General features: G+C 71.6%; 4 protein-coding genes across 4 annotated transcripts; 2 read left to right on the top strand and 2 right to left on the bottom strand.

Annotated features, from left to right (window-relative positions):
- Window positions 1-512: 512 nt before the first annotated feature.
- AURANDRAFT_64391 (hypothetical protein) lies at window positions 513-6,599 on the bottom strand (the record flags this gene model as incomplete). The annotated part of the gene is made up of 4 exons (XM_009038975.1): window positions 513-2,061; window positions 3,640-3,999; window positions 4,199-4,798; window positions 5,152-6,599. The coding sequence occupies 4 exons, from the start codon at window positions 6,597-6,599 to the stop codon at window positions 513-515; spliced, it is 3,957 nt and encodes a 1,318-aa protein (XP_009037223.1).
- Window positions 6,600-8,687: 2,088 nt separating this feature from the next.
- Window positions 8,688-11,018, bottom strand: AURANDRAFT_64390 (hypothetical protein; the record flags this gene model as incomplete). The annotated part of the gene is made up of 1 exon (XM_009038974.1): window positions 8,688-11,018. One exon carries the CDS (start codon window positions 11,016-11,018, stop codon window positions 8,688-8,690), a length of 2,331 nt encoding a protein of 776 aa, XP_009037222.1.
- A 565-nt stretch (window positions 11,019-11,583) lies between these two features.
- On the top strand, window positions 11,584-15,917 carry AURANDRAFT_64389 (hypothetical protein; the record flags this gene model as incomplete). The annotated part of the gene is made up of 2 exons (XM_009039198.1): window positions 11,584-15,804; window positions 15,828-15,917. The coding sequence occupies 2 exons, from the start codon at window positions 11,584-11,586 to the stop codon at window positions 15,915-15,917; spliced, it is 4,311 nt and encodes a 1,436-aa protein (XP_009037446.1).
- Window positions 15,918-17,141: 1,224 nt separating this feature from the next.
- On the top strand, window positions 17,142-23,323 carry AURANDRAFT_71687 (hypothetical protein; the record flags this gene model as incomplete). The annotated part of the gene is made up of 5 exons (XM_009039199.1): window positions 17,142-17,296; window positions 17,361-17,607; window positions 17,667-18,020; window positions 18,253-20,265; window positions 22,152-23,323. The coding sequence occupies 5 exons, from the start codon at window positions 17,142-17,144 to the stop codon at window positions 23,289-23,291; spliced, it is 3,909 nt and encodes a 1,302-aa protein (XP_009037447.1).
- Window positions 23,324-25,059: the final 1,736 nt, after the last annotated feature.

Raw genomic sequence — 25,059 nt, 5'->3', positions numbered from 1 at the left:
GAGGCCGCGGGCGCCGCGGGCGACGAAACTCGCGTCTTTTTGATCGCCGAGGACGACGCGAGCTTCGCGGAGGATTTCGGCGCCAAGCTCGCGGACGCGGTCGCCGCGGCCGACGCGCACGACCCGGGCTGGGACTTCCTGCAGGTCGGCTACTTCGGCGACGACCGAACCTTCGCCAAGCCCGAGATCGAGGACAAAACCATCCGCGCGCTGCTCGCGGTGCCCGAGTCCGTCGCGGGCACGTCCGGCATCGCCATGCGCGCGAAAGGCGCGCGGAACCTCCGCGAGCGACTCTACCCGCTGGACTGGCAGCTCGACACGGCCCTCAAGGCGGCGTATCGGACCTGCCGGGCCTACTGCTCCCGCGTCCCGCTCATGACCTCGGACCACTCCACGCCGGAGAACTCGGACATCCAGATCCTCCCGCCGGGCTTCCGGTTCGACCCCAACGGCGCGAGGCCCGCGTCCCAGAAGTTCAAGGTCAAGGTCAAGGGCACGAGTAAAAAGGGCATTTAGAGCACGGAGAAGCGGCCCCGGCGCCGGGTCACGGTGCGGCTCGCGCGGAGCTCCTTCGCGGGCGTGCGGACGACGGCCGCGTCCGCGCGCTTCGCGTCCGCGCGCTTGCGCCCGCTGCGGGCGAGGGCGAGGGCGCGGAGCAGGACGTGGAGGAGCTTGGCCCACTTGAGGCACTTGAGGGCCACGAGGAGCTTGACGAGCCGTAATATCGTGGCGACGGCGGACGCGGGGTCCTTCGCCGCGGACCAGAGCCACGCGTCGACGGTCGCGCCGAGGAAGGACGGGCCGCGCCGCTGGAGCGCGCGCCGCGCGCCGAGGGCGCCCCGCACGTTCCGCAAAATCTGCAGCGGCGACGGCGGCGGCGGCCAGCAGTGCGCGAAGAGCGAGTCGCGCGACCCCTTCGAACAGCGGCGCGCCGCGGGCGTTCCGCCGCGGCCGCGCCAGGCACCGTAGAGCGCCGCGGCGCCGTCGCGAACCAGGGCGCTGTGGCCGAGGGCCGTGACGAGGTCCGGCGCGAGCCACGTCGACGCGTAGCGCGCCGCGATGCGCCCGGACCGCAGCACGAGCGTGCCCTTGGAAACGTAGCCCGTGCGGAAGTTGAGCGCGACGTCCGCGAGGAAGAAGGCGGAGCCGCCGGCGTCGACCAGAGTCGCGACGCGCGGCGCGCGGGCCCGCGCCGCGGGCGCGCCGCCGGCGACGACGACCAGCGCCGCGACCATCGCCGCGAGGTCCCAGAGGCGTCTGAACGACGAGTTCGGGTGGACGACGCCCCGGTCGCGCGTCGTCGCGCGGCGGAACTCGACCTCGGCGAGCGGCAGCGCGTCGGCCGTGCGGTCCGCGAAGGTCGTCAGCGCGTCCAGCGACCGCCGCGCGCGGCCGCTCCGGAGCGGCGCCGGCGGTTCGAGCGGCGGTTCCGGCGCGGCCGCCGGCTCGGGCGACGCGAGCCCCCCGTCCCGAAACGCCTCCGGCGACGCGAGCAGGGGCGAGACGAGCTCCGCGACGAAGTCCAGCTTCTCCGGCGACACGGGCCGCGTCGTCGCCGCCGGCCGCTCGACTTTCCGGAGCGAGACGCACGTGAGGTTGGGGGCGGGCTTCGCCGGCGAGCGCGGATCGTAGCCCGCGGACGGGTCGCCGTCCTCGGCGTCGGCGAGAGCGACGACCTCGGGGCCGGCGTCGCCGCAGGGAGACAAGACGGGCGCGGACTCCGGCGCCGGCTCCGCCGCCTGCGGTTCCGCGGCGACGTCGCGCTCGACGACGAGGCCCGGCGGGACGAAGGGCGCCTCGTCGTCATCGTCGTCGTCCGCGGGCACGGGCGACGCCCAGGCCTCGGCGTCCTGGTGCGCCCGGCGGCCGCGGCGCCGCTTGCGCACGGTGATGTGCGGCGAGAAGATATCCTGGCTCGGCGAGAAGAGGTCGACCTCGCTCCCGCGGAAGGTGATGTTTTCCGCGTCCTGGAGCGGCGTCCGGCCAGCGCCGCCGTGCGCCGGCGGGCTCGCGAAGTTCTCCTTGCCAGACATCGTCTGCCGCGGCGCGCACGTCGAGCAGCTTCGGCGGCGCACGACTTCCCAACCGCGAGACAGCATCATCGCCGCTCCGTGACGGCATCAGCAGCCCCGCTCTCGCGCTGTCATGATGGAGCAACCCCAGCCGCTCCTCGACGGCGCGCTGCTCGACGAGGCGGCGCAGCCCAAGCCGCGGCCGTGCCCGCTGACGACGCTCCTCGACGACGCGCTGCTCGACGAGATCCTGTGCTACGTGTCGCCCTGGGAGCTCCTGCACCGCCTTAAGCCGGCCGCCCGCGGCTACGCCGCCGCCGTCGCCCGCACGTTTCGACGGCGAGAGACGCTCGCCCTCACCGCGACGCTCTGCGAGCGGGTCGCGAAGCGCGGCGCCGAGGACCGGCTCTTCGACGCGCTCGCGGCCTGCGACCGCGCGCGGCGCCTCGACGTCGGCGAGGACGAGTGGCGGCCAGGGCAGGAAAAGAGTGATGCACGTTCGCTTCAACATGAGTGTTCCGCGCGCGCGCGAGTGGAAAACGACCGAGATATGAGCCTCCAAAGTTGGAAATTTCGCACTCTTTTCCTGCCCAGGTGGCAGCCCGAGGCCGCGTGGTTCGCCGACAGCGCGTCGGAAGGCTTCTCCGCGTCGCGCGCGTCGTTCTGGACGCGCCTCGAGCCGCGGCCGCTGCGGCTGCCGCTCCAGGTGCTCAGGTGCCGGAGTTCCGTGTCGTGCGGCTGGCTCGGCCTCTGCGCGGCGGACACGCTCGTCGCGCTCGACCTCACCTGCGATCTCCACGCGCCCAAGAGCTCCGCGGCGGAGCTCCAGGACCTCTTCTTCCACCACACGATGCGGGACGAGGCCGTGGGCGCGCTCTTCCCGCGCCTCCGGGATTTGCGGGTGGGCCAGCGCCAGACGCATCAGGCGGGCGGCGCGACCGCGCGCGTCCCCGTGTCGACGATCGCGCGCCTCTGCCCGCGGCTCGCGTCCTTCGACGCGTCCTACGTCTCCTTCGCGGGGGGCGTCGACTTTGACGAGGCGAAGATCTTCGCGCGGCGTTTGGGAGCGACGCTCGTCGCGCTGGACCTGTCCATGTGCATGACGTGGATGGACTTCGACCCCGTGCTCGCGGACCTCGGCGCGTCGGCGACGCAGCTCCGCGCGCTCGCCGTCCACGGCCTCCGCCTCAGCGACGCGGGCCTGACCGTGTTGGGCGACGGCTGCCGGAAGCTGCGGCGCCTCCACCTCGTCGGCTGCCGCGGCTTCGACCCGGATGCGGCGCTCTGGCCCTTGGTGCGCCGGGACCGGGGCCTCGCGGAGTTGGATCTGAGCCACGCGACGCTCGCGACGCCTTTGGCGATCACGAAACTGCTGACGCGGACGGAGAACACGGACCTGCGGCGCCTCGTGCTCGCGCACCTGGTCTTCGCGCGCGACGTCGCGGGCGTCTCCGCCACGGCGATGATCGTCCTCGCGTCGCTCAGCGACCCGCGCGTCGACGCCCACGGCCTCACCGCGCGGCGCCTCTTCGCCGACGCGCCCCTGCTGACGCGGCCCGCCGGCGGCGAGGACGCCAGCTTCGGGTAAAAATGTAGTTAGGCCGCCTCCTCGAGGAGCGGCTCGTACGCGGGCGCCTCGCCGTCGTCGTCCTCCTCCTCCTCGGACGACCCGCCCGTGTCGTCGCCGTCGCTGTCCGAGGCGTACACGTGCCCGCCGCCGACGGAGTCGTCCTCGTCCTCGTCGTCGTCGTCGTCGGACTCGGGCAGCTCGTCGGTGTCGTCGTCCTGCGACAGGATCTCCCGGAGGATGTCGGACGACAGGCGCGCGGCGGGGCGCATGTTGTCGTAGTAGCGCGGCAGCGACGGCGCGAAGGCCGGCCCCGCCTGCGGGAAGGACGCGTAGATCTCCGCGCGCGCGAACTCCTGGCTCGGCGGCCAGAAGTGCGCGAGGCCGACGTCGTAGGACCACGCGAGCGCCTCTTGCCGTCTGCGTGGAACTCAAATCTTCAACCCGACTTCGAAGTGCGCGTATTCGAATGTTTTGACACGAGCACTTCCGCCGTGCTTCGAGAACTCGCTGAGAGCAATCGATTCGTCCAAAAATCAGCCGAATCGACTTCGATTTGACCGAGCTAGAGAATTCTGAAGTTTGGCCCCGACGTCCCAGCTCACTGGTTGATTTGCACACAGCCTGCCGCTCGACAGCGACGCCCGCGCGCTTGAACATGGACGCGACCTTGAGGGCGCGCCGGACGGAGTGCTCCGGGGCGATGGAGGCCGGTGCGCCGACGCCGCAGTGCGCGTCGATTCGCACGCGGAGCGACGGGTGGCGCTTGAGGAGCCCGACCCACTTGGCGACGAGCCGCGCGGATCTACGCGTCGGCGTCAGCGTCGCGAGGTGGAAGGCGACGTGGTTCCGCTCGAGGGCCCGGAGCTCCTCGAAGACGGCGACGCGCTCGACCGTCGTGGCCAGCGCGGCCGTGTCGAGGTGGAACGACCGCTCGCGCGCGTCGACCATGGGCGCCATGGGCGCGTCGTCGAAGCCGCGGAGCCGCTTGAGGCGGGCGACGAAGCGCGGGTGGGCGGTGACGGTTAAGAAGTCGCGCATGGCGACCTTGGACACGCAGAGGGCCTTGCAATCGAGGAACGTGAGCACGTGCTCGAGCGGGCCGTCGCTCAAGACGTCGAAGGCCGACCGGCTGCCGAGCGTCGCCAGCGAGCTCGCGGACGACGGCGCCGGCAGGGGGGCATGGGACGGCGGCGTCGCCGGCGCGCCGGGGCCCGCGCTGAGCAGGGCGCTCATGGCCCGGCGCCGGCGCACGCCGCGACAGGCCGCGAGCAAGGCGTTCCCCGTCGTGCGACACGCGGCGAGCAAGGCGTTCCCAATGGTGACTGCGACGATAGGCGCTGCTCTGCGTTGCAGATGGTGCCTCGACGAGCTGCGATGCGCGTGTTCAGCGACGAGTTGCGATGCGCGTGTTCAGCAGTGCTGCGTCAGCTCCATAGCATCAGCGTGCTGCCGCTGGCTTGGTTGTTCTTCGGCGAGCGCGCCGGTCGACGGCGTCCGACCGTCGTGACGGCGCACGAGACGCGCTCGGCGCTCCGACAGCTCGAAATCGTTAAGCGCGCCGTTTCTCACGCGAGCGCGACGAGGCGCGTGGCCATGAAGACGGGGAGGACGCAGCAGAGGCCCGCGAGGGCCTGGAAGAGGAGGAACGCGCCGCGTTCCTTGTGGAAGGGCCAGCGCCAGGAGAGCGCGTCGCGCGACACCCAGCAGAGCACCAGCGCGGCGACGACGGGAAAGACGCTCACGAGGAGCGCGGCCAGGGACGCGTCGCGCTCGGACAGCGCGGGGCCCACAGCGACAGAAACCGCGAGCGCCGCCAGCGCGGGCGTGACCACGCAGGAATACACAAAGTGCGTCGCGCTCTGGGGGCGGCCGAGGTAGCCCTCCTTGGACCAGACCGTTCTGCCCCTGGGCCCCTTGGCCGCGGGGTCGCTGCCGTCCTTGTTCGGCTTCGCGAACGCGTCCGCCGTCTGCTCGTCGGCCGCGCCGCCCGAGTACGCGCCCGATTTCCCCAGCTTCTCGCGGAACGTGCCGAAGAACTGGTCCAAAAAGGCCGACGAGGGGCTTCCGTAGTTGCATTCGAACTTGCGATGGTGCAGGTAGTGGTACTGGTCCGCCTGGAAGTGGTCCTCGAAGCCCGAGTGCCCGGCGCCGGGCGCGATCGACAGGTGCACGAAGACCCACAGAAACACGAGCGGGCTGAGCCCGTCGACGAGCAGCGTCGGGAAGAAGGCGTTGGAGAAGTAGTACAGGTGCTCGACGGGGTGCATGCACATGCCCGAGAAGGGCTCCGGGTCCGCGTTCCTGTGGTGCAGGCCGTGCACGTACTTGTAGCACGCGCGGACGTGGAGGAAGCGGTGCGCGACATAGAAATGGAAGTCCCGCCAGACGGGGACCAGGAGCAGGACCGCCGCGTTCTTCAGGAGTAATGTGTAATCTCCGAAAACCGCCGCGTCCGTCGCGAAGTCCGCGCCGCCGGTTCCCCAAATTCTACACATCGCGCACTCCCAGAACGTCCACTGGGCCACGCCCAGCGACCAGTACCACAAATTGTGGGCCATGTTGCCCGCCGTCGGCCAGGAGTCGGGTTCGTACTTGCGGCTCGCGCCGCCCTGGTCTTTCGTGCGGTAGAGCATGAAGTGCCAGTAGCCGTAGTAGGCGAACGCCACCGAAAAGTTCAGCGCGAGCCGCTTCAGGACCCAGCCCCGCGCCCAGCCCGCGGCCGCATCGTCGACGTCGTAGGGGCAGCCCAGGTGCATGGCCAGGGCCATGGCGAACCAGACGAGGTTCGGCGAGAGGAAGAAGTGGCGCAGGGTCGCGATGTCCCTGGCCGTCGACTTCAGGGACAGCGCCTTGGTCTGGTCGCTGTAGCCCGGGGCGAGCGCGCGATCCACGAACGCCGGCACGCCGCCGAAGAGGCCTTCCTCGTGGATGCCCCCGAGGCGCGCCATGACGCCGGCGAGCAAGGACTGTTCGTTCGGTGCGGCGGCGAGTTCGAGAAGCGTCAACATTCCCATCATCACGACGCACAAAAACATATCTAGGAATCCCCGACTATATCCATTATTGTTGGGCCGTCGCGGCCTTCCACTTGGTCGGTGGTGGCCTCGTAGTCGTCCGCGGTGGACGATGATCCGCGGGGTGGCCCCGGGGGGCGCCCCCCTGTGGCCCCCGGGCGCTGCGCGGCCCCTCGCGGCGCCCGGCGGCGAGGCCCGCCCGCTGGCCGACGCCTACGCCCCCGGCAAGGCTGCCCCGGGCCGCGGCGGCGCCCTCGCCTGGGCCGGCGACGATCCCTTCGGCGGGCGGGACCAGCCCGCCGCCAAGGCCGCGCGGAGCCGCGCGGCGGCCCAGGGCCACGGCCACATCGGCGGGCTGCTCGCGGGGAAGCTCGGCAGCAACAAGTTCGTCGCCGAGTACGCCATCGACAGCCGCGCGAAATGCCGCGACGCCAAGTGCGCAGCCTTCATCGCCCAGGGCGACCTGCGCATCGGCAAGATCCCCCCGAGCCTCAACTCCGTCCACGGCCGCACGCACTGGTATCACGCGCGCGGCCCGCGTCTTTCCCTCGACGGTTCTCGTCCCGTGCCCGACGCGCGTCGTCGCGCGCAGGTCCCGTGCATCTTCCGGTCCTTCACGCGCGCGTGCCGCGGCACGAAGACGATCACCTGCGTCGACGACATCGCCAACTTCGCCTTCCTCAAGCCCGACGACCGCTACCGCATCCAGGTCGCCGTCCCGCTCTCGCGCCGGAGCCGCTACCGCGCGCCGAGCCCGCCGCCGCCGGGCGCGCTGGCGCCGCCCCACCTCTGGGGCCCGCACGCCTGGACGCCGCCCGTCGGCGCCTACCTCACACCGCCCCCGTCGCCGTCGCCGCCGCCGTCGCCCGCGGCGCCCGCGGCGCCGCCGCGGCGCGCGCCGCCGCCCGCGCCCGTCGTCGCCGCGCTCCCGCCGCCGTCGCCGCCGGCGCCCGTGCCGAGCGTCGCGGCGCCGTTGGCGAAGCGGCCGGCCCTCGCGCCCCCGCCGGCGCAGCCGCCGGCGAAGAAGAAGGCCGCGGCGGCGGACCCGCCGCCGCCGGTCCGGGCGCTCGCGCCGCGGCCCGCGGCCCGGGACGGCGGCGCGCCCGAGTGCCCCGAGTGGGCCGCCGGCGCGTCGCCGGCCGTCGCGGACCTCGCGGCCAAGGCCTTCGCCGCGGCCCGGGCCGCCGCCGCGGAGGCGCCGGCGGCGGCGGAGAAGAAGGACGACGCGCCCAGCGAGGCGTCGGACGACGCGAGCCTCGACGACGACGTCTTGAAGGGCGCCGTCGGCGAGCTCGCCGCCATCGACCGCGACGGGCCCCGCGCGTCCTTCCAGGTCCCGCCGGACTGGCGCGGCGCGTCCATCGACGACTGGAAGCCCCCGGGCGCCGTCTGCGACGTGTCGTTCCGCGGCCGCGTGCGCCGCGGCGTCGTCGAGGCCTACACGGTCTGCGAGGCCATCGTCAAGCTCGACAAGGTCGCCGCGCTCCTGCCCCTGTCGCTCGCCCGGGACGCGGGCCGCGTGTCCTGGGTCGACGACGCCTGAATTCAACACACCAAGCTCCGCGACGCCTCCAACGTCGCACCACCTATCTCCAAGGGGGGGCGCCCGTGCCCCCCGCTCCACCAGCAAGATCCATGTCACCTTTGAAACAGCTTCACACTTCATCCCGGCGCGAGTCCTTCTTCTGGACGCGCCGCCCTGAAAAGTCGCGCGCCACGCCGGCGCCGCGCCCATCCGCACTCCGGACTGTCTTCTTTTGATGCCCCCTGTCCCGCCGCCGCGCCCAATCTTCGCGCGGCGGCCGCGCACCTTCGTTGCTCGATGTGACTGCCGCCCCCGGGGCCTCCGGCTCCCGCGGCCCATGTTATGTCCCCCCCCCCCTGTAACACCCTGCCCTCGACGTCGTGCGTTCCACGTGGTTACTTGGTGCGGGGCGAGTTCGCGGGCGAAATCGAAGCGGTGGCGGGGGTGCGCCGGCCCCCGGTCCCGGGCGCGCGCGGGCGCTCAGGCTTCCGGGAGGAAACCGAGCTGCTCCGGCGGCGCGGCCCGGGAACGCGGGGACGCGGCGATGTACAGGGCCGTCTCGACGCTCACTTGTCGGGGTTGAAGCCGGACTTGATGCCGAGCGCGGAGAAGAGGCCCGCCTGCGCGTCCCACAGCGGCAGGTACGGCTCCGGGTTCGCCGGCGGGAAATCGGCGACGGGGTGGACGGCGTGGAAGGTCTCCTTGATGCCGAGCGTGCCCTGGGGCCCGTCGTCGACGTCGCTGTAGTCCCGCGGCGCGGCGCCGTCGGGCACGGTCGTCCGGCCGTAGGAATCCCGGGGCCCGTCGCCGCCGTCGGACCGCGGCGCCCACTTGTCAAAGTAGGGCGACCCGCCGTCGTTCTCCATGGCCTTGGCCCGCCAGTCGTAGAACCGCGCGATGAGGTCGTCGCCCTTGCCGCCGGCGTTGATGCGCGGCGCGCCCAGGTCGTCGATCATGTGCTGCTGGCCCTGCATGACGTTGTAGTCCTCGAGGCCGATGTGGTAGTTCCAGTTGTTTACGAGCTTGTCGAGCGTCGCGTTGACGCCGGGCACGCCCAGGAGCGTCGTGAGGATGGGCCCCTTGGGCAGGTGCTGCCGCAGCAATACCCGCGTCCGGTGCGGCGCGACGGGCACGATGTGGAACTCCTCGTGGAAGCCGGACACGCCGCCGTGGCGCACGACGTTCGGCGCGTCGAAGCGCACGAGCTTGTTGGGCTTGAGCGCGCCCTTGAGCTTGCCGACGTGGCCGACGCCGACGTCGTCGGCGAAGGGCTTCATGAGCAGGTTCTTCACGTTGTCGCGGCGCATGCCCAGCGCCGCGATGGGCGGGATGGACCCGTCGTGGAGGTGGAAGAGGTGGACGGAGTCGAGGTTGTTCTCGACGATGTACTCGAAGCCCACGCGGTAATCGAGGACCGTGTCGACGGCGTGCGTCGGCGTGGCGTCCGGCACCTTCCGAGGAAGCAAATCCAGGTCCGCCTCGAGCACGTTGCCCCGCCAGACGTAGACGAGGCCGTCGACGTCGGCGACGGCGAAGTGCTTCGCGGAGCCCGCGCACTTCTTGCCCGTTTTCGAGGGCCCCGAGTTCTTGCCGCCGGGCACGTCGACCCGTTCCCCCTCGGCGCCGAAGGCCCAGCCGTGGTAGAAGCAGCGCAGGTTCCCGTCGTCGCCGACGCGGCCCATGGACAGCGGCGCGGACCGGTGCGGGCACGCGTCCGCGACGCAGTTGATCGAGCCGCTCGCGTCCTTGTAGAGCACCAGGGGCTCGCCGAAGAGCCGCGTCGCGTAGGGCGTGAAGCCGAGCTCGTCGCCGTCGTCGCCCGCCTGGCGCTCGAGCTGCCAGTCGTAGCAGACGGCGTACCACGCGTCGTCGAAGGACGGCGCGTCGCGCCGGAGCGCCGCGCCGTCGCCGGAGATGGGCAGGAACGAGTTCTTGATCTCCGTCGCGTCGCGCTGGAAGTGGGTCAAGAGCCGGGACCCCTGCTTCGCCGCGAAGGCGTAGTGGACGGCGCCGCCCCAGCGCGCGGAGTGCTTCACGAGCTCGAAGTCGGATTGCCCAAAGAACGCGCGCGCCTCGTGGCTGAAGGGCGAGATCAGCAGCGGCTTGAGGTTGTCCGTGAGGACGACGGCGGACTCCGGGTGCGTCGACGCGCTGAGGAGGAGCGTCTCGAAGAGCTTGCGCTTCGGCGCGTCGTCGACGTAGAAGAGCACGGCCTCGGAGCAGAAGAGCGTCGGCACGGCCGGGTCGAAGCCCCGGTCCCGCAGCGCGTCCATCGCGGAGATTTTCGACGGGTCGCCGGCGTCGTTGAGGTCGTAGGGCACGTACTGGGGCTTGGTGAAGTCCTTGCCCGCGGCCCAGGTGTCCCAGAGCCGGCCCTTGCCCTCGCAGACGTGCGGGAGGTCGAGCTCGAAGAACTTGACGTTCTCGGCTTTGGAGCGCTCCGCGTAGCGCATGGCCCTGGTATCAAACCCCGCGCCGATGACGACGACCTGGACGGGGCCGCCGTCGGCGGTCTCGGGCAGGGCCTTCGCCGCGGCGAGGTACTCGTCGAGGGCGCCGTCGATGAACTTCGTCCGGCTCGTGACGAACTCCGCGAACTTCGCCAAAGGCTGGAGCGCGTCCCATTTCGTCACGTCGCGCGTGAGCTTCGGGAGGAGCTCCCTCGCGACGGGGTCCTCGAGCTCGCCCGCGTGGTCGAGCAGCGCGCGCGCCCATAAGACCCGAAGATTCTTGCTGCTGTCGACGATGCCCGAGTCGTCCACGAGATGGAGCAGGCTGAAGACGACGCCCGTGAAGGAGTCGAGGGCGTAGCCGATGGGGTTCTGCGTCGCCTTGCCGTCCTCGACGGTCAGCGTCGTGGGCTCGTCGTCCTCGAAGACGTCGTCGAGCCCGACCATGTCGACGGCGTCGGACAGCGGCGGCGGCGGCCGCGCCTTCGGCGTCTCCGCGGCCACGATGGGCTTGTCGAGGGTCGACACGCCCAGGGGCGGCACGCGCTTGGGACTGCTCGGGCCGCCGACGCGCAGGGCGCTCGTCGTGGCCAGGAACGCCAGCGCGACGAGGCAAGATCGGCTAGTCGGGCGCGCCCGTCTCTCGGAGCATGCGAGCGCCATTTTTTTTTTGCGCTATATGCAGGCAGGGGTGCGCCGCGTTGCGCGAGCGCACCGATGCACGTTTGGTGCCCCGGCGTGGCACAGCTGGCGCCACTCGACGAGATCTTGGGCGGCAACTCGAAGGCCGCCGATCCGCAAAAGCTTGAGGTTGATTTCGGGAGGTCGGTCTCGAGGCGGTCGGGGCCGGCCTCGTGCCTAGCGTAGTTACCCTAGCGGCAGCAGCAAGGTATCCACCCTCGCGCCTGCTTTACCCTTGCTCTCTCGCAAGACAGGGCTGCGCTGTCTGTCAGGCGCCGACGGCCGCCCAGCCGGGGCAGCGGCCGCCCCGGACCCCGGGGTCGGCGGCGCCATGGCCGAGCACGTGGGCGCCGACGCGCAGGCCGGCGGCCGGCGCAAGTCCGTGAGCTGGAACGACGCGCCGCCGGCCGTGGAGCGGGCGCTCTCGGCGGAGGAGGAGCGCAAGGGCATCCTGGTCAAGCTCGAGACGCTCGACGCTTTGCGGGCGCGCGGCGTGCTCAGCGACCGGGACCACGCGCTCAAGGCCGACCGGCTCCGGGCCAAGTTCGGCCTCTCCGAGTCCGATCTGCGAGGCCTGGAGGACGAGGCGCGGACGATGGCGCGCAAGCGGAAGATCGTCCACGCGCTCGAGATGCCGCGGGTCATGGCCGGCGTGCCCGAGGGCGTCGTCTTCCGGCTCCAGGCGCTGCACAACCTCCGGGACGAGGGCCGCATCGACGCGGCGACGTTCGAAGCCAAAAAAAGAAAGCTCGGCGAGGCGAACCACTTGGACGCGTCGCACCTCACGTCCGCCGACGACGCCGCCGAGGCGAAGCAGCTCCTGGAGAAGATCGACCGCGCCGTGGCCCACTCGCTGGACCGCGGCGCGGGCGTCGAGGACGCGGCGCGGCGGCTCCGAGCCGTCGACCGGGACAAGGAGAACGGCGCCGTCACGAAGCGCGCGTGGCTCCAGCGCCGCTGGGACGCCGTCGACGGCTACCTCGCCGGCGTCGGCAACGACGCGCCGACGAAGGCCGAGCGCGCCGCGGCGCTGGACCTGATCGTCGACGCGCAGCAGGAGATCGACATCATGGCGGACGTCACGTCCGCGTTCGCGGCGGGCGACCAGCGCGGGTCGCGGCGGTCGCTCTGGGTCGCCGTGCAGCGCAAGTACCGGCGCAAGTCGGTTAACTCGCGGAGCCGCAGCGGGAGCTTGGACGGGGCGCCCGTGGCCGCGGACGCGCAGGACCCGGGGGACCACGCGCCGTCGCCGGGCAAGCCCGCGGCCGCGGACGCGGCCTTCGACGAGCCGCCGTCCGACGACGAGGACGCGGCGCCGCCCGCGGAGCCCGCGGCCTTCGAGGTGCCGGCGGCCTTCGAGGAGCCGCCGTCCGACGACGAGGACGCGGCGCCGCCCGCGGAGCCCGCCGCCTTCGAGGAGCCCGCGGCCTTCGAGGAGCCGCCGTCGGACGACGAGGCGGCGGAGCAGCCGGCGGCCGAGCCGGAGCGGCCGCCCGCGGAGCCCGCGGCCTTCGAGGAGCCGCCGTCGGACGACGAGGCGGCGGAGAAGCCGGAGATCCGCCGCGACTCCGTGCTCGTCTGGAAGCCGTCGTCGCTCGAGGAGCCCCAGTACATGGAGCCCTGCAAGCGCGTCGTCGTCGACGAGCCGGAGGCCGTCGAGCCGGCCGTCGACGAGCCGGCGGCCGCGGAGCCAGAGCCGGCGGCCGCGGAGCCGGAGCCGGACGCGTCCGACGACGACGACGGCGGCCGGCTGTCCATCGCCGAGTCGCTCTTCGGCATCAATCGCCAGAGCGCGCACATGTTCCACCACGCGCCGACGCCCGAGCGCATCGCGACGCCCCAGCGGCCCGAGCCCAGGGCGCCCGAGGAGGAGATGGACGACCGGCCGTCCATCGCCGACTCGCTCTTCGGCGTGCACCGCTCGAGCGCGCACATGTTCCACGGCGCGCCCCAGCCCGTGCGCATCCAGACGCCCCAGCGGCCGCTGAGGATCGAGGAGGACGAGGTCGACGACCGGCCGTCCATCGCCGAGAGCCTCTTCGGCATCAACCGCAAGTCGGCGCACATGTTCCACCACGCGCCGACGCCCGAGCGCATCAACACGCCGCTGCGGCCGCCGACGCCCGTTCAGGAGGCGGACGAGGACCCGGAAATCTTCGAGCGGGCGTTCGCGACCGCGTCGCTGGGCCTGCGGCTCGCGCTCGTCGACGACGACGGCGGGCCCTGGATCGCCGTCGAGGGCGCCACGGACGCGAGCGGCCTCGGCGGCGAGCACTTTCCCTTCCAGCTGTGGAAGGTCGCCGGCGCCGAAGCAAAAGCGGCGGACGACGACGCCTTCTTCGACGTCTGCGACGGACTCGTCGACGCGCCGCGGCCGCTGACGCTGACGTTCAGGCGGCGGCCGCCGCCGCGGCCGCCCGCGCCGAAAGCCAGGGGCCGCCGCGCGGGCGAGCGCGTCGAGGCCTTCGTGGAGCCGCCGTCGAGCGACGAAGACGACGACGAGACGCTGTCGACGATCGCGCTGGCGCAGCCCTACCGGCGCCTCTCGGTCTGGGCGGACCCGGCGTCGTTCCCCGCGGACCCGGCGGCCCTGCTAAACCAGCCCTCGGTCGAGCTCTCCCAGCCCTCGGCTGTCGAGCTCTCCCAGCCCTCGGCGCTCTCGCAGCCGTCGGCGCTCGACCCGCCCTCGGCCGGCGAGCCCCCGTCGGAGCTGTCCTTCGCCACCGTCGTCGCGAAGCGCTGCATGGCCTCCGCCGCCGTGGCGCGGCGCGCCGTCGCCTACGGCGCGGCCCCGGAGGCCGAGGGCCCCATCCCCGCGGTGCCGCCGCGGAGCCCGTACCCGAAGAGCCGGCCCGTGCGGATCCCCGAGGCCGACGCCACGCCGCAGCCGTCCGCCCCCACGTCCGCGCGCGCGTCGCGGCCCTCGGCGCCGCGCATCCACGCGGACGCGCCGCCGCCGTGCCCCGCGCCCGCGGCCGCGCCCGCGCCGCCGGACGTCCTCGTCGTCCACGGCGACGACGACGACTACGGCGACTTCTACGCGCCCGTCTTCGAGGCGCCTCTACGGGTGGATGGCTCGGACCGCGACAGCGCGTCCTGCGACACGCAGGCGTCCTTCCAGGCCGACGCGATCGACTTCAGCGCGTTCGACTTCCGCGAGTCCGACGAGGAGGACGACGTCGCCATGGCCGAGGAGGCCCGGCCGGGCATGGCCGCGAGCGACGAGGACTCGGCGAGCGTGCGGACGCAGCGGACTTTCGAGGAGACGCGCGCGCCCTTCGTCGCCGAGGGCGCGTTCCGGGACGCGGGCGCGCTCCGGGAGCCGTCCGACGACGACACGCTCACGTTCGCGGCGACGGCGTCCGCGCAGCCCTCCTTCGACGTGGAGCGCGCCGAGGTCGTGCGCCGGCGCGACGAGGAGGCCCAGGAGGTCGCCCGACGAGAGGCCTTCGCGGCCTTCGCCGCTTCCAAGGCCTTCTCGTTCGCGTTCGCGTCGAAGAACGTCGCGCTGGCCGTCAACGCGTGCGACCTGCGGTCGCGGCCCCAGTCGCCCGACGTCTACATCCCCTCGGCGGCGGAGATTCTGCTCAAGCAGGAGCTCCAGCAGTCCGGCCGGGCCATGCTCGACGGCAAGATCAACGTCGACCGCGACGGCGAGGACGAGGAGGCCGCGCGGCGCGCGCAGGCCGCGGCGGTCGACGACCTCGGCGTCAGCTTCCGCTGGGAGAACCGGGACACGCTCGCCTTCCCCGAGGGCACCATCGAGCTCAGCTCCGCGGAGAAGGAGGCCGCGCGCGAGCGCGCGGCTGCGGCCGCCAAGGCCGAGCTCCTGAACAGGGAGGCCATCGACGAGCCCGCGGAGCAGCAGCCGGCGGCCCACACCGTGTCGGCGGCGACGTGGAACATCGTCGGCGCGGCCGTCAACGACGAGCTCGACCGCGAGCCCGAGGACGCGGGTCTCGTCGCGCAGGCGGCGTTCGACGTCGTCGCCAAAAAAAGGAAGCAGAAGCGCAAGGAGAAGAAGCTCGTGCCGCTGCGCCCGCCGCGCCTCACGCGCATCCCCGCGCCGGAGAACGTGCCCTGGTGGAACAAGACGCGCGCGCGCGCGCGCGACGCCGCGGCGCTGCGCCTGTGGTGGCCCGACGCGGACGCGGCCCCTTTCCACGGCGACGTCAACGAGGTGCTCGCGGCCATCGCCGAGCCCGTGACGCCGGGCCTGGATTTTTCGACGACGGACCCGGGCGGCCGGGGCTACCGGTCGACGCCCGGGTCGCGCGCGGCGACGCCCGCGGCCACGCGGCGGTCCATGGTCCACAGCAAGTCGCAGCCCGCGCTCCACAAGCCGTCGACGGCGCCGACGCAGGCGCTGACGGCTTTTGATTATGACCGGTCGACGCCGAAGAAGAAGGCGGGCGCGCCGCGGTCGCCGGGGAAGGAGGGGCCCGTCACGTGCGGCGAGGTCTTCCTCGAGACGGCCAAGTGGCCCAAGGCCCGGCGGCCCTCGGTGGACTGGCCCCTGCCCCGCGTCATCCGCCGCGTCGCGCGCCACCGCGTCGCGCTACGCGGGCCATGCAGACCATGCCCGACGCGCCCGCGCGGGACCAGCTCCCCTTCCTCGGCTGGACCGCGCACCACCCGGGGCCCGACGACTACGTCTGCCCGTGAGTTCATGGTGCTTAAGGGCGACTTCTTTAGTCGTCGACTTCGCGGCTGGATCGCCAGAACCGGAGGATATGCCAGAACACTTCGTTGGGCAGCGCGCGGCTCACCATCCGCCGGCTGCGTTGGCCGCGCTCGTCATCCTGCCAGCCCGCGAGGCAATTCTCCTTGGCGGCGGCCACGAGGGACTTGACGACGGCGCACTCGTGGGTGCTGTGATTGCAAACGCCGTGATAGAGGCACTCCCGTTGCACGTTCGCGTTGAAGAGGCGCTCGAGGACCGCGTTCGGCGGTGGCGTCGCGCGGCCGCGCGCGCAGAGCGAACGAAGCCGCACGAGCTCAATTCGCGGCGCGCGTGTGTATTTGGCCCAGCCGCCCGCACGTCTCACGTCGGCGAGGAGGCCCGCAGCAGTCCTGCCGCTCTTTGTTTCATACGCCGGCTCGGCGAGATCACCATCCTGGTTGCGTGCGTAAGGATCAGCCCCGCGGCGAAGGAGGAGGCGCGTCAGAGCGAAGGCATGAACTCGCATTGCGTAAAAATGCAAGACCGACCAACCGGTGTTTTTATGGCGAGCGTTGACGTTAGCGCCAAGATCGAGCAACACGGAGGCCTCACCAGGGTACTCGCAGTAAACGAGGGGAGCGATTCCAGCGGCACTATTATATTCCACGTCTGCACCATTCTCTACTAGCAGACGAATCATGTCGGACCTGTCATCCCGCGTCTCTTCGTCATAGTCCGCTCCATGTGCTGCTTTATCCATAGCGACGTGGAGCAGACTGAGACTTCTAGCACCCTCCTCATCATCATCTCGTAGCGCATTCGGATCTCCGCCCCGCTTCAGAAATTGTTTCACCACCTCAAGGTCACCTTCGCGCGCCGCGGCGAAGACCCGCTCTAGCTGCGGGCGTTCATTCATGATGACGACGACGCGCCAGCTGTAGTCGAAGTTGCGCCTTCCTGGCGGTGGCCTTTTCAGGTCGCGCGCCGCGCTGGTTGTGCTAGTTCAAAGTTACGACGCGGAGCCCGTGCCCGATGCCCATGCCCGCGATGAGCCGCTCGATTCGACTTGGGGCAATATTGCTGCACCTTTGTCAAGTTGCCGCCAGCGGTATAAAAGCGCCGAGGTGGGCAGCGTCCCGCCGCACCCCAACGCAGCCCGGCCCGAGAGGCGCGCGGCCTCCGCAATGCGGCGGTAGGACGCGGGAGTCGAGCCCTAGCGGCGCGCCATGGAGGAGTTCGACGAGCTCCTGCCGACGCCTGACGCCGAGGGCAAACTCGAGCTGTCGCACCGCGCCTGGCTCGACGTCGACGAGATCGTCTGGACCATGGGGCTCGAGGTCATCACGCTGTCCCTCGCCTACAACCGCCTGAAGCACATCGCGTACCCGCGGCGCCGCGTCGAAGACGCGCTGTCGTCGCCTCCGACCCTTTACCCCCCGCCGCAGGCCCGAGCTCGGCGACCTCAAGCTCCTGAAGGAGTTCGACTGCTCCTGCAACCGGCTCACGGCGCTGCCGTCGCGCATCGGCGTGCTGCGCCACCTGAAGAAGCTCAAGTGCTCCGGGAACAACATCGAGACGCTGCCGGAGGAGCTCGGCAAGTGCAACCAGCTCGAGGAGCTCATCTGCTCCGAGAACAAGCTCGTCGCGCTGCCGCGCTCCGTCGGCAACATGCGCAAGCTCCACACGCTGCTCGTGCGCCGCCCGGCGCTTTTATGTCGTGGCGGTTTCGCGGGACGTTTTTTCTCCCGCAGGCGCAGAACAACTCGCTCGCGATGATCCCGCCGACGCTCGCGGACATCTCGAAGACGCTCGTGACCATCAACCTGCGGTCGAACCCGCGGCTGGACATGATCCCGAAGAAGATCCGCGGCGACACGCGGCTGATCATGTGGGTCTGCAAGCTGCACCGCGAGAACGAGATGGAGTGCCAGTTCGTGCTGGGCTCCATCGACCAGCTCGAGGCGCTGAGCCGGGGCGCCCAGGAGCGGCACAAGAAGCTCAAGTCCGAGCTCAAGCGCTACGACGAGGACCGCCTCGAGCTCCTGCGGAACCTGCCCACGGGCATCGACCGCGCCGTCGTCGTCTACGACCACCTCGCGAAGAAGGTGAGCAAGGCGTGCACGATCTCGTAAGGATGCGGCTGTTTTTTTCGTTTGGCCGGGCGGGCGGCGCGGGCGACGGCGGCGTCGACAGCGTTCGCGCGCGCGACGGCGCCGACGGCCGCGCCGCCGCGGCAAACAGCGGCTCCTCCACAAGCGAATGGCTAGCGCTGTGGCGGCAGCAATGTCGCGACCGATGGTCGACGAGTCGCGCCTCGAGCCGCTGGCCTTCGTGCAGCGCCTGCGGAACCGGCGCTGCGTCGTCGTCTGCCAGCACTGCGGCGCGGCCTGCGGCGGGTCCGAGCACCCACTGCTCCACTGCGTGGCGAAGCGCTGTCCGCTGAGCCGCGACGCGCTGGCGCAGGCGCTGAAAGAGCACGACGTGCGCGGCGTGTCCCCGAAGTGCGTCGTTTACTGCCGGAAGGGCTGCGGCGAGACCTACTGCGGCAACGCGTGCGAGGCCGCCGCGCGCGCCGCGGGCCACGGGTCGCTGTGCTGCGGGCCGCTGAAGGAGGACGACCCCATGGTCCAGTTCCGCGTCCAGGCCATGGAGTCGGGCCTCTTCGACGAGTTCGTCCTCGCCGCCAAGGTCCTGGCCCTCGCGGCCGAAAGGCCGAAGGGCGCCGCGGCCGCCTGGCTGAAGACCGCGGTCGCCAAACGCGCCGCGCCGCGCGGCCCGCGCTTCGAGGGCGTGCGGCCCGCGGCCCTCTGGAAGCTCCTCGTCGCCGGCGCGCCGGCGCTGGCCGAGAGCGGCGACGCCGCGGTCTTTGCGCGGCTCGTCGGCTACGTCGTCGAGGCCGCGGTCGCCGTCGAGCGGCCGTCTCCGCTCGTCGCCTACTGCAAGGGCGCCGTCGACGCGGCGGAGCAGCAGTTCCTGCTCGACTGGCTGCGCGAGGACACGGACGAGCAGCGGGAGGCCTACGCGCAGCAGGCGCTCATCGACGGCGCGGCGCCCGACGGCGACGACTCGGACGGCGAAAGCGACAAAGCCCTGGACTTTTGCGACGTCGCCGTCGACGCGGAGATCTACTTCGAAGGCTTCGAGGGCCTGGCCATCATCCCGGCGGCCATGGCCCTGGACCACGCCTGCGCGCCGACGCACGCCGCGGCCGCCGCGCCCGGCGCGGGGCCGCTCCGCGTCGCGCTCGCGCCGGTGGACGGCGACCGGAAGACCTTCGCGAAGCGGACCGTCGCGCGCTGCGAGACGGCCGTGGACGTCGAGGAGCGCGGCGAGGCGCTGTTCAAGCGGGGCCTCGGCGACTGCGGCTGCGCGCGGTGCCTCTACGACCTCCACGGCGACGCGTCGGCGGACGCTCTCCGGGACATCGCGGCGTGCGCGCAGGCCGACGGCCGCCACGAGGACGCGCTCGCCGCCTTCTGCGCCCTCCTCGTTCTAGCGCCGCGCGACGCCGACGCGCTCTACGGCCGCGCGCGCGTCACGGGCTGGATGGACCGCTGGTCCGCCGAGCGGCGGCTCATGCGCGCGGCTTTGGACCTGGCCCCCGACGACGCGCGCATCAGGAAGCACGTCGGCGACGCCGACGCCTACCACGCGGGGGCCTGTGACGTCGCGGGCTGGGCGAAGCGGCGCGTGCCCTTCGAGGCGCTCGAGCGGCCGAAGAGCGACGACGACGACGACGAGCCGCCGGCGTACGTCTACGCGTTCGACGAACCGGTCGTTCCCGCGGCGTCCTGCGCCGACGCCATCGCCATCGCCGAGGCCCACGCGTCCCACGGCGGCGGCTGGACGACGGCGCGCCACTTCGCCGTGCCCACCACGGACGTGCCCGTGCGCGAGGTGCCGGCGTTGCTCAAATGGTTCAACGACGCCCTGCGGTCGTCGATCTTCCCCGCGCTCGGCGCGCTCTACGGGCTGGACCCCGCGCGGCTCCGCGTCATCGACGCGTTTCTGGTCAAGTACTCCGCGGCGGCGCAGCGGTCGCTGCCGCTGCACAGCGACCAGTCGCAGATCTCCATCACGCTACCTTTGAACTCCTCCGCGGACTACGACGGCGGTGGCACCTACTTCCACGACCTGCGGCAGGCCGTGAACCGCGACGCGGGCGGCCTCGTGGCGTTCCCGGGGTTCCTGCCCCACGCGGGGCACGCGATCACGCGGGGCACGCGCTTCGTCGTCGTCGCCTTCCTCTACGAGTACCGCGAGGCCGACGAGGAGGAGGACGTCGTCTTCGGCGACGACGACGACGACGACGATCTCGAAACGGGCTTCGAGGACCTCGACGTCGGCGCCGTCGGCGTCGAGCTCGCCGACGACGACGAGCCGCGGAGCTTCACCTTCCGCTAATTGTGTTTTTTTTACCAATCTGGCGCGTCTCCCGGAGGGGCCTTCGAGGAGAGCGCGTTGATGCGGTTGAGGCGGTGGTCGGGCAGATGGTCCGCCAGGTTCGCCTGGAAGAAGGACCGCGTGCCGCTGCGCGTCGAATCCGCGCAGGGCGTCGGCGCGAGGGGGTCGCCGAGCTGCGCCCGCGCGGTCCGCACGAGGCGCCGCGCGTGCGCGAGGTGGTAGGCCGTGAAGGCGAGCCAGGCGAGGAGGAGCGCCGCGGCGAGGGACAGGTCGAGGATCCGCCGATGGCCCTTCGGGGCGACGGTCACGAGCGCGATCGTCAGCGAACTCGCGCAGAGCGTGAAAAAGGACGCGTAGAGGTAGATGTCGAGCTTCGTCGAGTAGGGGCACGTGGGCAGCCCCTCGCGCAGCGTCAGCTGCAGCGCCGCCGCCGCCAGCACGAGCGTCACCGTGAACCCGAGGCGCTCGCCGACGTTCGAGCGGTCGATGGCGACGTACGTGACGAAGAGGCAGGTCAGTACCTACGCGAGCACCCCATCGCACCCATCCAAAGCGAAGGAGACGCCGGTCGCCGACGAAAATTTGCAAGTAGTAGTTGACGAGGTAGTGGCGCGACCGACGCATGCCGACGCATACCCCGAAGAGCACGCGGCAGTTCTTGCGCCGCGCGTGGATCGCCAGCGCCGGGTCGAAGAAGTCCCACTCGCCCAGCAGCGACCGGCTCTTGATGCCCGCGCCCGCGCGGACGACGTGCCGCTTATCACCACCGGTGAAGCGGATTTCCACGGGCACGCGAAACTCCTGGAAATCGAAGGGGAAAAAGTGCAGGTCGAACTCCTGGCTCGCGATCGTCGCCTACCAAGCATGACGGTGATTTTTCATTGTTTCCCCACCCCAAATCTCTTGAAAATCGTCACGGCCACAGGACGCCGATCGTCGCGTAGAACCGGCACGCGACCTGCACGTCCTCCCAGAGCGGCTGCCCCGCGCCGCGGCGCCGCCGCGCGATCCGTCGCAGCGACACGGGCTCGAGGCTCGTCAGCCGCGCGTGGGACGACCAGTCGAGCACGAGGCCCATGTCGGCCCGGAGCATGGCCTCCGTCTCGGTCGGGTCGTGCTCCGTCCAGCCCTTGGGCCGGTCCGGGTCGCGCGCCGCGCGCCGCTTCGTGCCGAAGCAGAGCCCGACCTCGGCCTCGAAGGACTGCTCCTTGAGGTGGACGCGCGTGATGGACACGTCCATCATCACCCAGACGACGCCGTCGACGTCTTCGACGTCGCCGACGTAGTTGGCGTCGTCGGGGGCCAGCGCCTTGAACTTGTCGCCGAGGAAGTGGAAGTCTTCGTTGACGAGGCGGTTGTAGGCGCAGCCGTGGGCGCCGCCGCCGCCGACGACCTCGTCGAGCCGAGCGACGTCGAAGGCGCAGATCTTCGCGAGGTTCCGTTTCCAGGTCGGCTCGCCCTTCGTCGGCGCGTCCAGCACGAGCGCCTCCTTGGTCTCGACGTCGCGCGGCGCCTTCGGCTTGGTGTCGTCGTCGACGACGTTCGTCGCGACGTTGCAGTTGATGTAGTCCATGAGTCGTGGCTCACTGGCTGCCCATGGGCCACGACATCACACGCGAACCGTCCCTACTGTTGATGTGCATCTTGCCGGACCCTTCGCCGCGCCGCCGATTCGACACCGAGCTCTCGCGCGCCCGAGCGCGCGCGCCAACAAGACCATTCAACGCCTGCTCCTCCCGGCGCTGCTGGCTTGCCGAGCGGCGGCCTTCGTCCCGCAGAGACCACCGGGCGCCGCGCGCGCCTTCGCCGCCGCAGCCATGGCGCCCAAAAAGAAGAAGGCCGCCGCGCCTGCGGCGGCCGAGGAGGCCAAGGACGCCGCGTCGCCGGCCGAGGACGCGGCGCCCGCCAAAAAAAAGGCGAAGAAGGCGCCGGCGAAGAAGAAGGCGCCCGCCGGCCCGATCCCGCGGTCGCCGCTCGAGCGCGCGGCGCCGCCGGACGGCGCGAAGACTCTGAAAGTCGTCAGCGTGAACGTCGCGGGCCTGCGGGCGGTGCTCGACGAGGCCAAGGGCCCCGAGAAGCGCGACGCGCTGGCCGCGCTGGTCGCGTCGGAGGCGCCGGACGTGCTCTGCCTCAACGAGCACAAGCTCAAGGACGAGGACGTCGACGAGGCGAAAGAGAAGCTCGCCGCGCTCCTCCCGGCCTACTCGCGGGCCGAGTTCACCTGCTCGGGCCCGCCGGGGAAGAAGGGCTACAGCGGCGTCGCCATGCTCTTCAGGGACGGCGGCGCCGTGCCCGCGGACGCGGAGGTGACGCGCGGCATGCCCGGCGTCGACGCCGCGGCGGACGACGACATCGTCAACCACGAGGGGCGCCTCTTGACGCTCGCGCTGCCCGGCACGTTGTCGCTCGTCGCGACCTACGTGCCCAACAGCGGCCAGGACCTCAAGCGCCTCGCCTACCGCACGGAGGCCGGCGGCTGGGACCGGAGCCTCGCGGCGTACGTCGCGTCCCTCAAGGCGGCCGGCCCCGTCGCGGTTATAGGCGACCTCAACTGCTGCCACGCGGCCGCGGACATGCACAACATGCACGCGCGGCCGAACTTCGAGGAGCTCAACTCGGGCGACGTCGCCATCGAGGACCAGTACGCGGGCCTCTCCGCGATCAAGAAGCAGGCGGGCCTCACCGTCGAGGAGCGCGTGTCGTTCACGAAGCTCCTCGACGACGCGGGCCTCGTCGACTCGTTCCGGCGCCAGCACCCGGCGGCGACGGGCGTCTTCACCTACTACTCGCAGCGCGTCGTCGCGAACCGCCCGGCGAACAGGGGCCTCCGCCTCGACTACGTCCTCGCGACGCCGGACCTCCTCGAGGACGGCGCGGCGCCCGCGCTCGTCGACTCGTTCGTCCTCTCCGACGCCGACACGCCCCAGCTCGCGGACCACACGCCCGTCGGCGCGACCTTCGTCCTCGAGTAAAGCGAAGACGCCGCGGCGAGCGCGTAGATGTCCGCGGAGACGAGGGCGCCGGAAAGCCGGACGTCGGTTGGCGCCGTTTCGTCCGGCCGCGCGACGGCCGCGATGGCCGCGGTGTCGGCGACGATGACGGAGATGAGAGAATGATCACAGATCACATGGACAAGGTATGTCGCGGCGGCGTCGACGGGGCCGCAGCGGACGTCCGCGACGCCCTGGGACGCGGCGTCGACGCACGCGATCCGTTCGACGTCGAGAACGACCTCCGCGCCGCCGAGCACGACGATCGCGCCGCTCCCGGCGAAGCTCGCGACGACTTCGCGCGGCGGCCGCCGGGGTAGCGACCGGGGCCGTGAGCGGCGACCGCGCCGCGGCGGAGCGCGCGGAGCTCGCGCGCGAAGCGCTGGAGGAGCCGGGTCCCGTCGACGGAGAGCTCGCGCGGCAGCGCCTGCGTCGTGAGGCCCGACGCGTTCGGCAGGCCGTAGCTGATGTCCGCCACGCAGACGCGGCGGCCGGTCCCGAGCACCATGTCCGCGGCGCCGAGGCACCGCGCCATGCCGTAGCGTCCGCCGTCCGGGTCGTCGACGCGCGTGCGGTTCAGCGCGCCGAGGCCGGCGCCCGCGCCGTCGTCGCGCGGCGAGATCTCGCCCCAGTCGAGCATGGACTGGGACTCGACCACAAACGGCGAGCCCGACGCCTGCGCGCCGAGGAAGTATTCCGTGGAGCCGCGCGCGAAATACGCGTTGTTGAGCAGCACGCGTCGCTCGCCGAAGCCCGCGTACTCGACGGTCACGAGCTCGTGCGCCTCGCGCCCGTCGCCGAAGACCGTGCGGTTCGTCGCGAGCATGGGCGCGGGGAGCCTGGACCACGAGCCGCCGCGCGGCCGGTCGCTCGACCAGAGCCGGAGCTCGCCGCCGGCGCCGCAGGGGGTTGCGCGCGTCGTGTCGTTGCAGGCGTCGAGCGCGACGCCGACGTAGTAGCGGCCGTCGCGGTCCCGGAAGGGGCGGAACGGGTCCAACGGCAAAAAACGGTAGAAAGAGACATTCATCATGGGCTCCGCCGCCGAGAAGTTCCAGAAGGCGCCGGTCGTGGCGGTCGCGCAGCGCAGCACGAGGCCGTCTTCCTCGCCCCGGAAGCCGGCGCAGGCGCCTTCGTCGTCCGCGAAAACGAAGCCCGACGGCCACTCGTCGAGGTCGACCCCTCCGGTGGTCCAGTGGACGAAATCCGTCGACGACGCGTGGTGCCAGCCCTCGTCGCAGAGCTGCCAGACGTGATGCGTGTCGCCGATGGTCACCGCGCCGCTAATGTCGCGCGAGCCCGAATGGGGGTTGACGCACGGCCGCGTGTAGTGGATGCGCGGTATGAGGTGTGCGTCGGGCTGCCCATTGGCGGCTGCGATGCACGCTAGAAATGGCCAGAGCATCTCGTCTCCTCGCTTCAAGCAACGGAGTTTCCCCTTGTCCTTGAATGTCGAAGTGGCAAGAGCTCGTAATAGACGATGCTCGTTTCCAAGATGCGAACGACGGTTCTCAGCGCGCCGCAACGCTAGCGCTGCTGGTGCCGCGATGACGACGCTCGGAGCGCACCTCCGCGCCGCGCTGGCGGGCGACGACGTCGCCGCCGTGCGGTCGCTGCTGAGCGAGCTCTCGCGGTCGCCCCAGGACGACGCCGCCCACGGCGTCGACGCGGCCCTGCGCCTCGCGGCCTGGGCGCGGCTCCTCGTCCGCGATGCCCCGACAGGGCACGCCGACGGCGCCGTCGGCGAGGCGTC

The sequence above is a fragment of the Aureococcus anophagefferens genome (genome assembly GCF_000186865.1).
Source record: "Aureococcus anophagefferens unplaced genomic scaffold AURANscaffold_10, whole genome shotgun sequence".
Lineage (NCBI taxonomy): Eukaryota > Pelagophyceae > Pelagomonadales > Pelagomonadaceae > Aureococcus > Aureococcus anophagefferens.
This window is presented reverse-complemented; position numbering and strand designations above follow the sequence as displayed.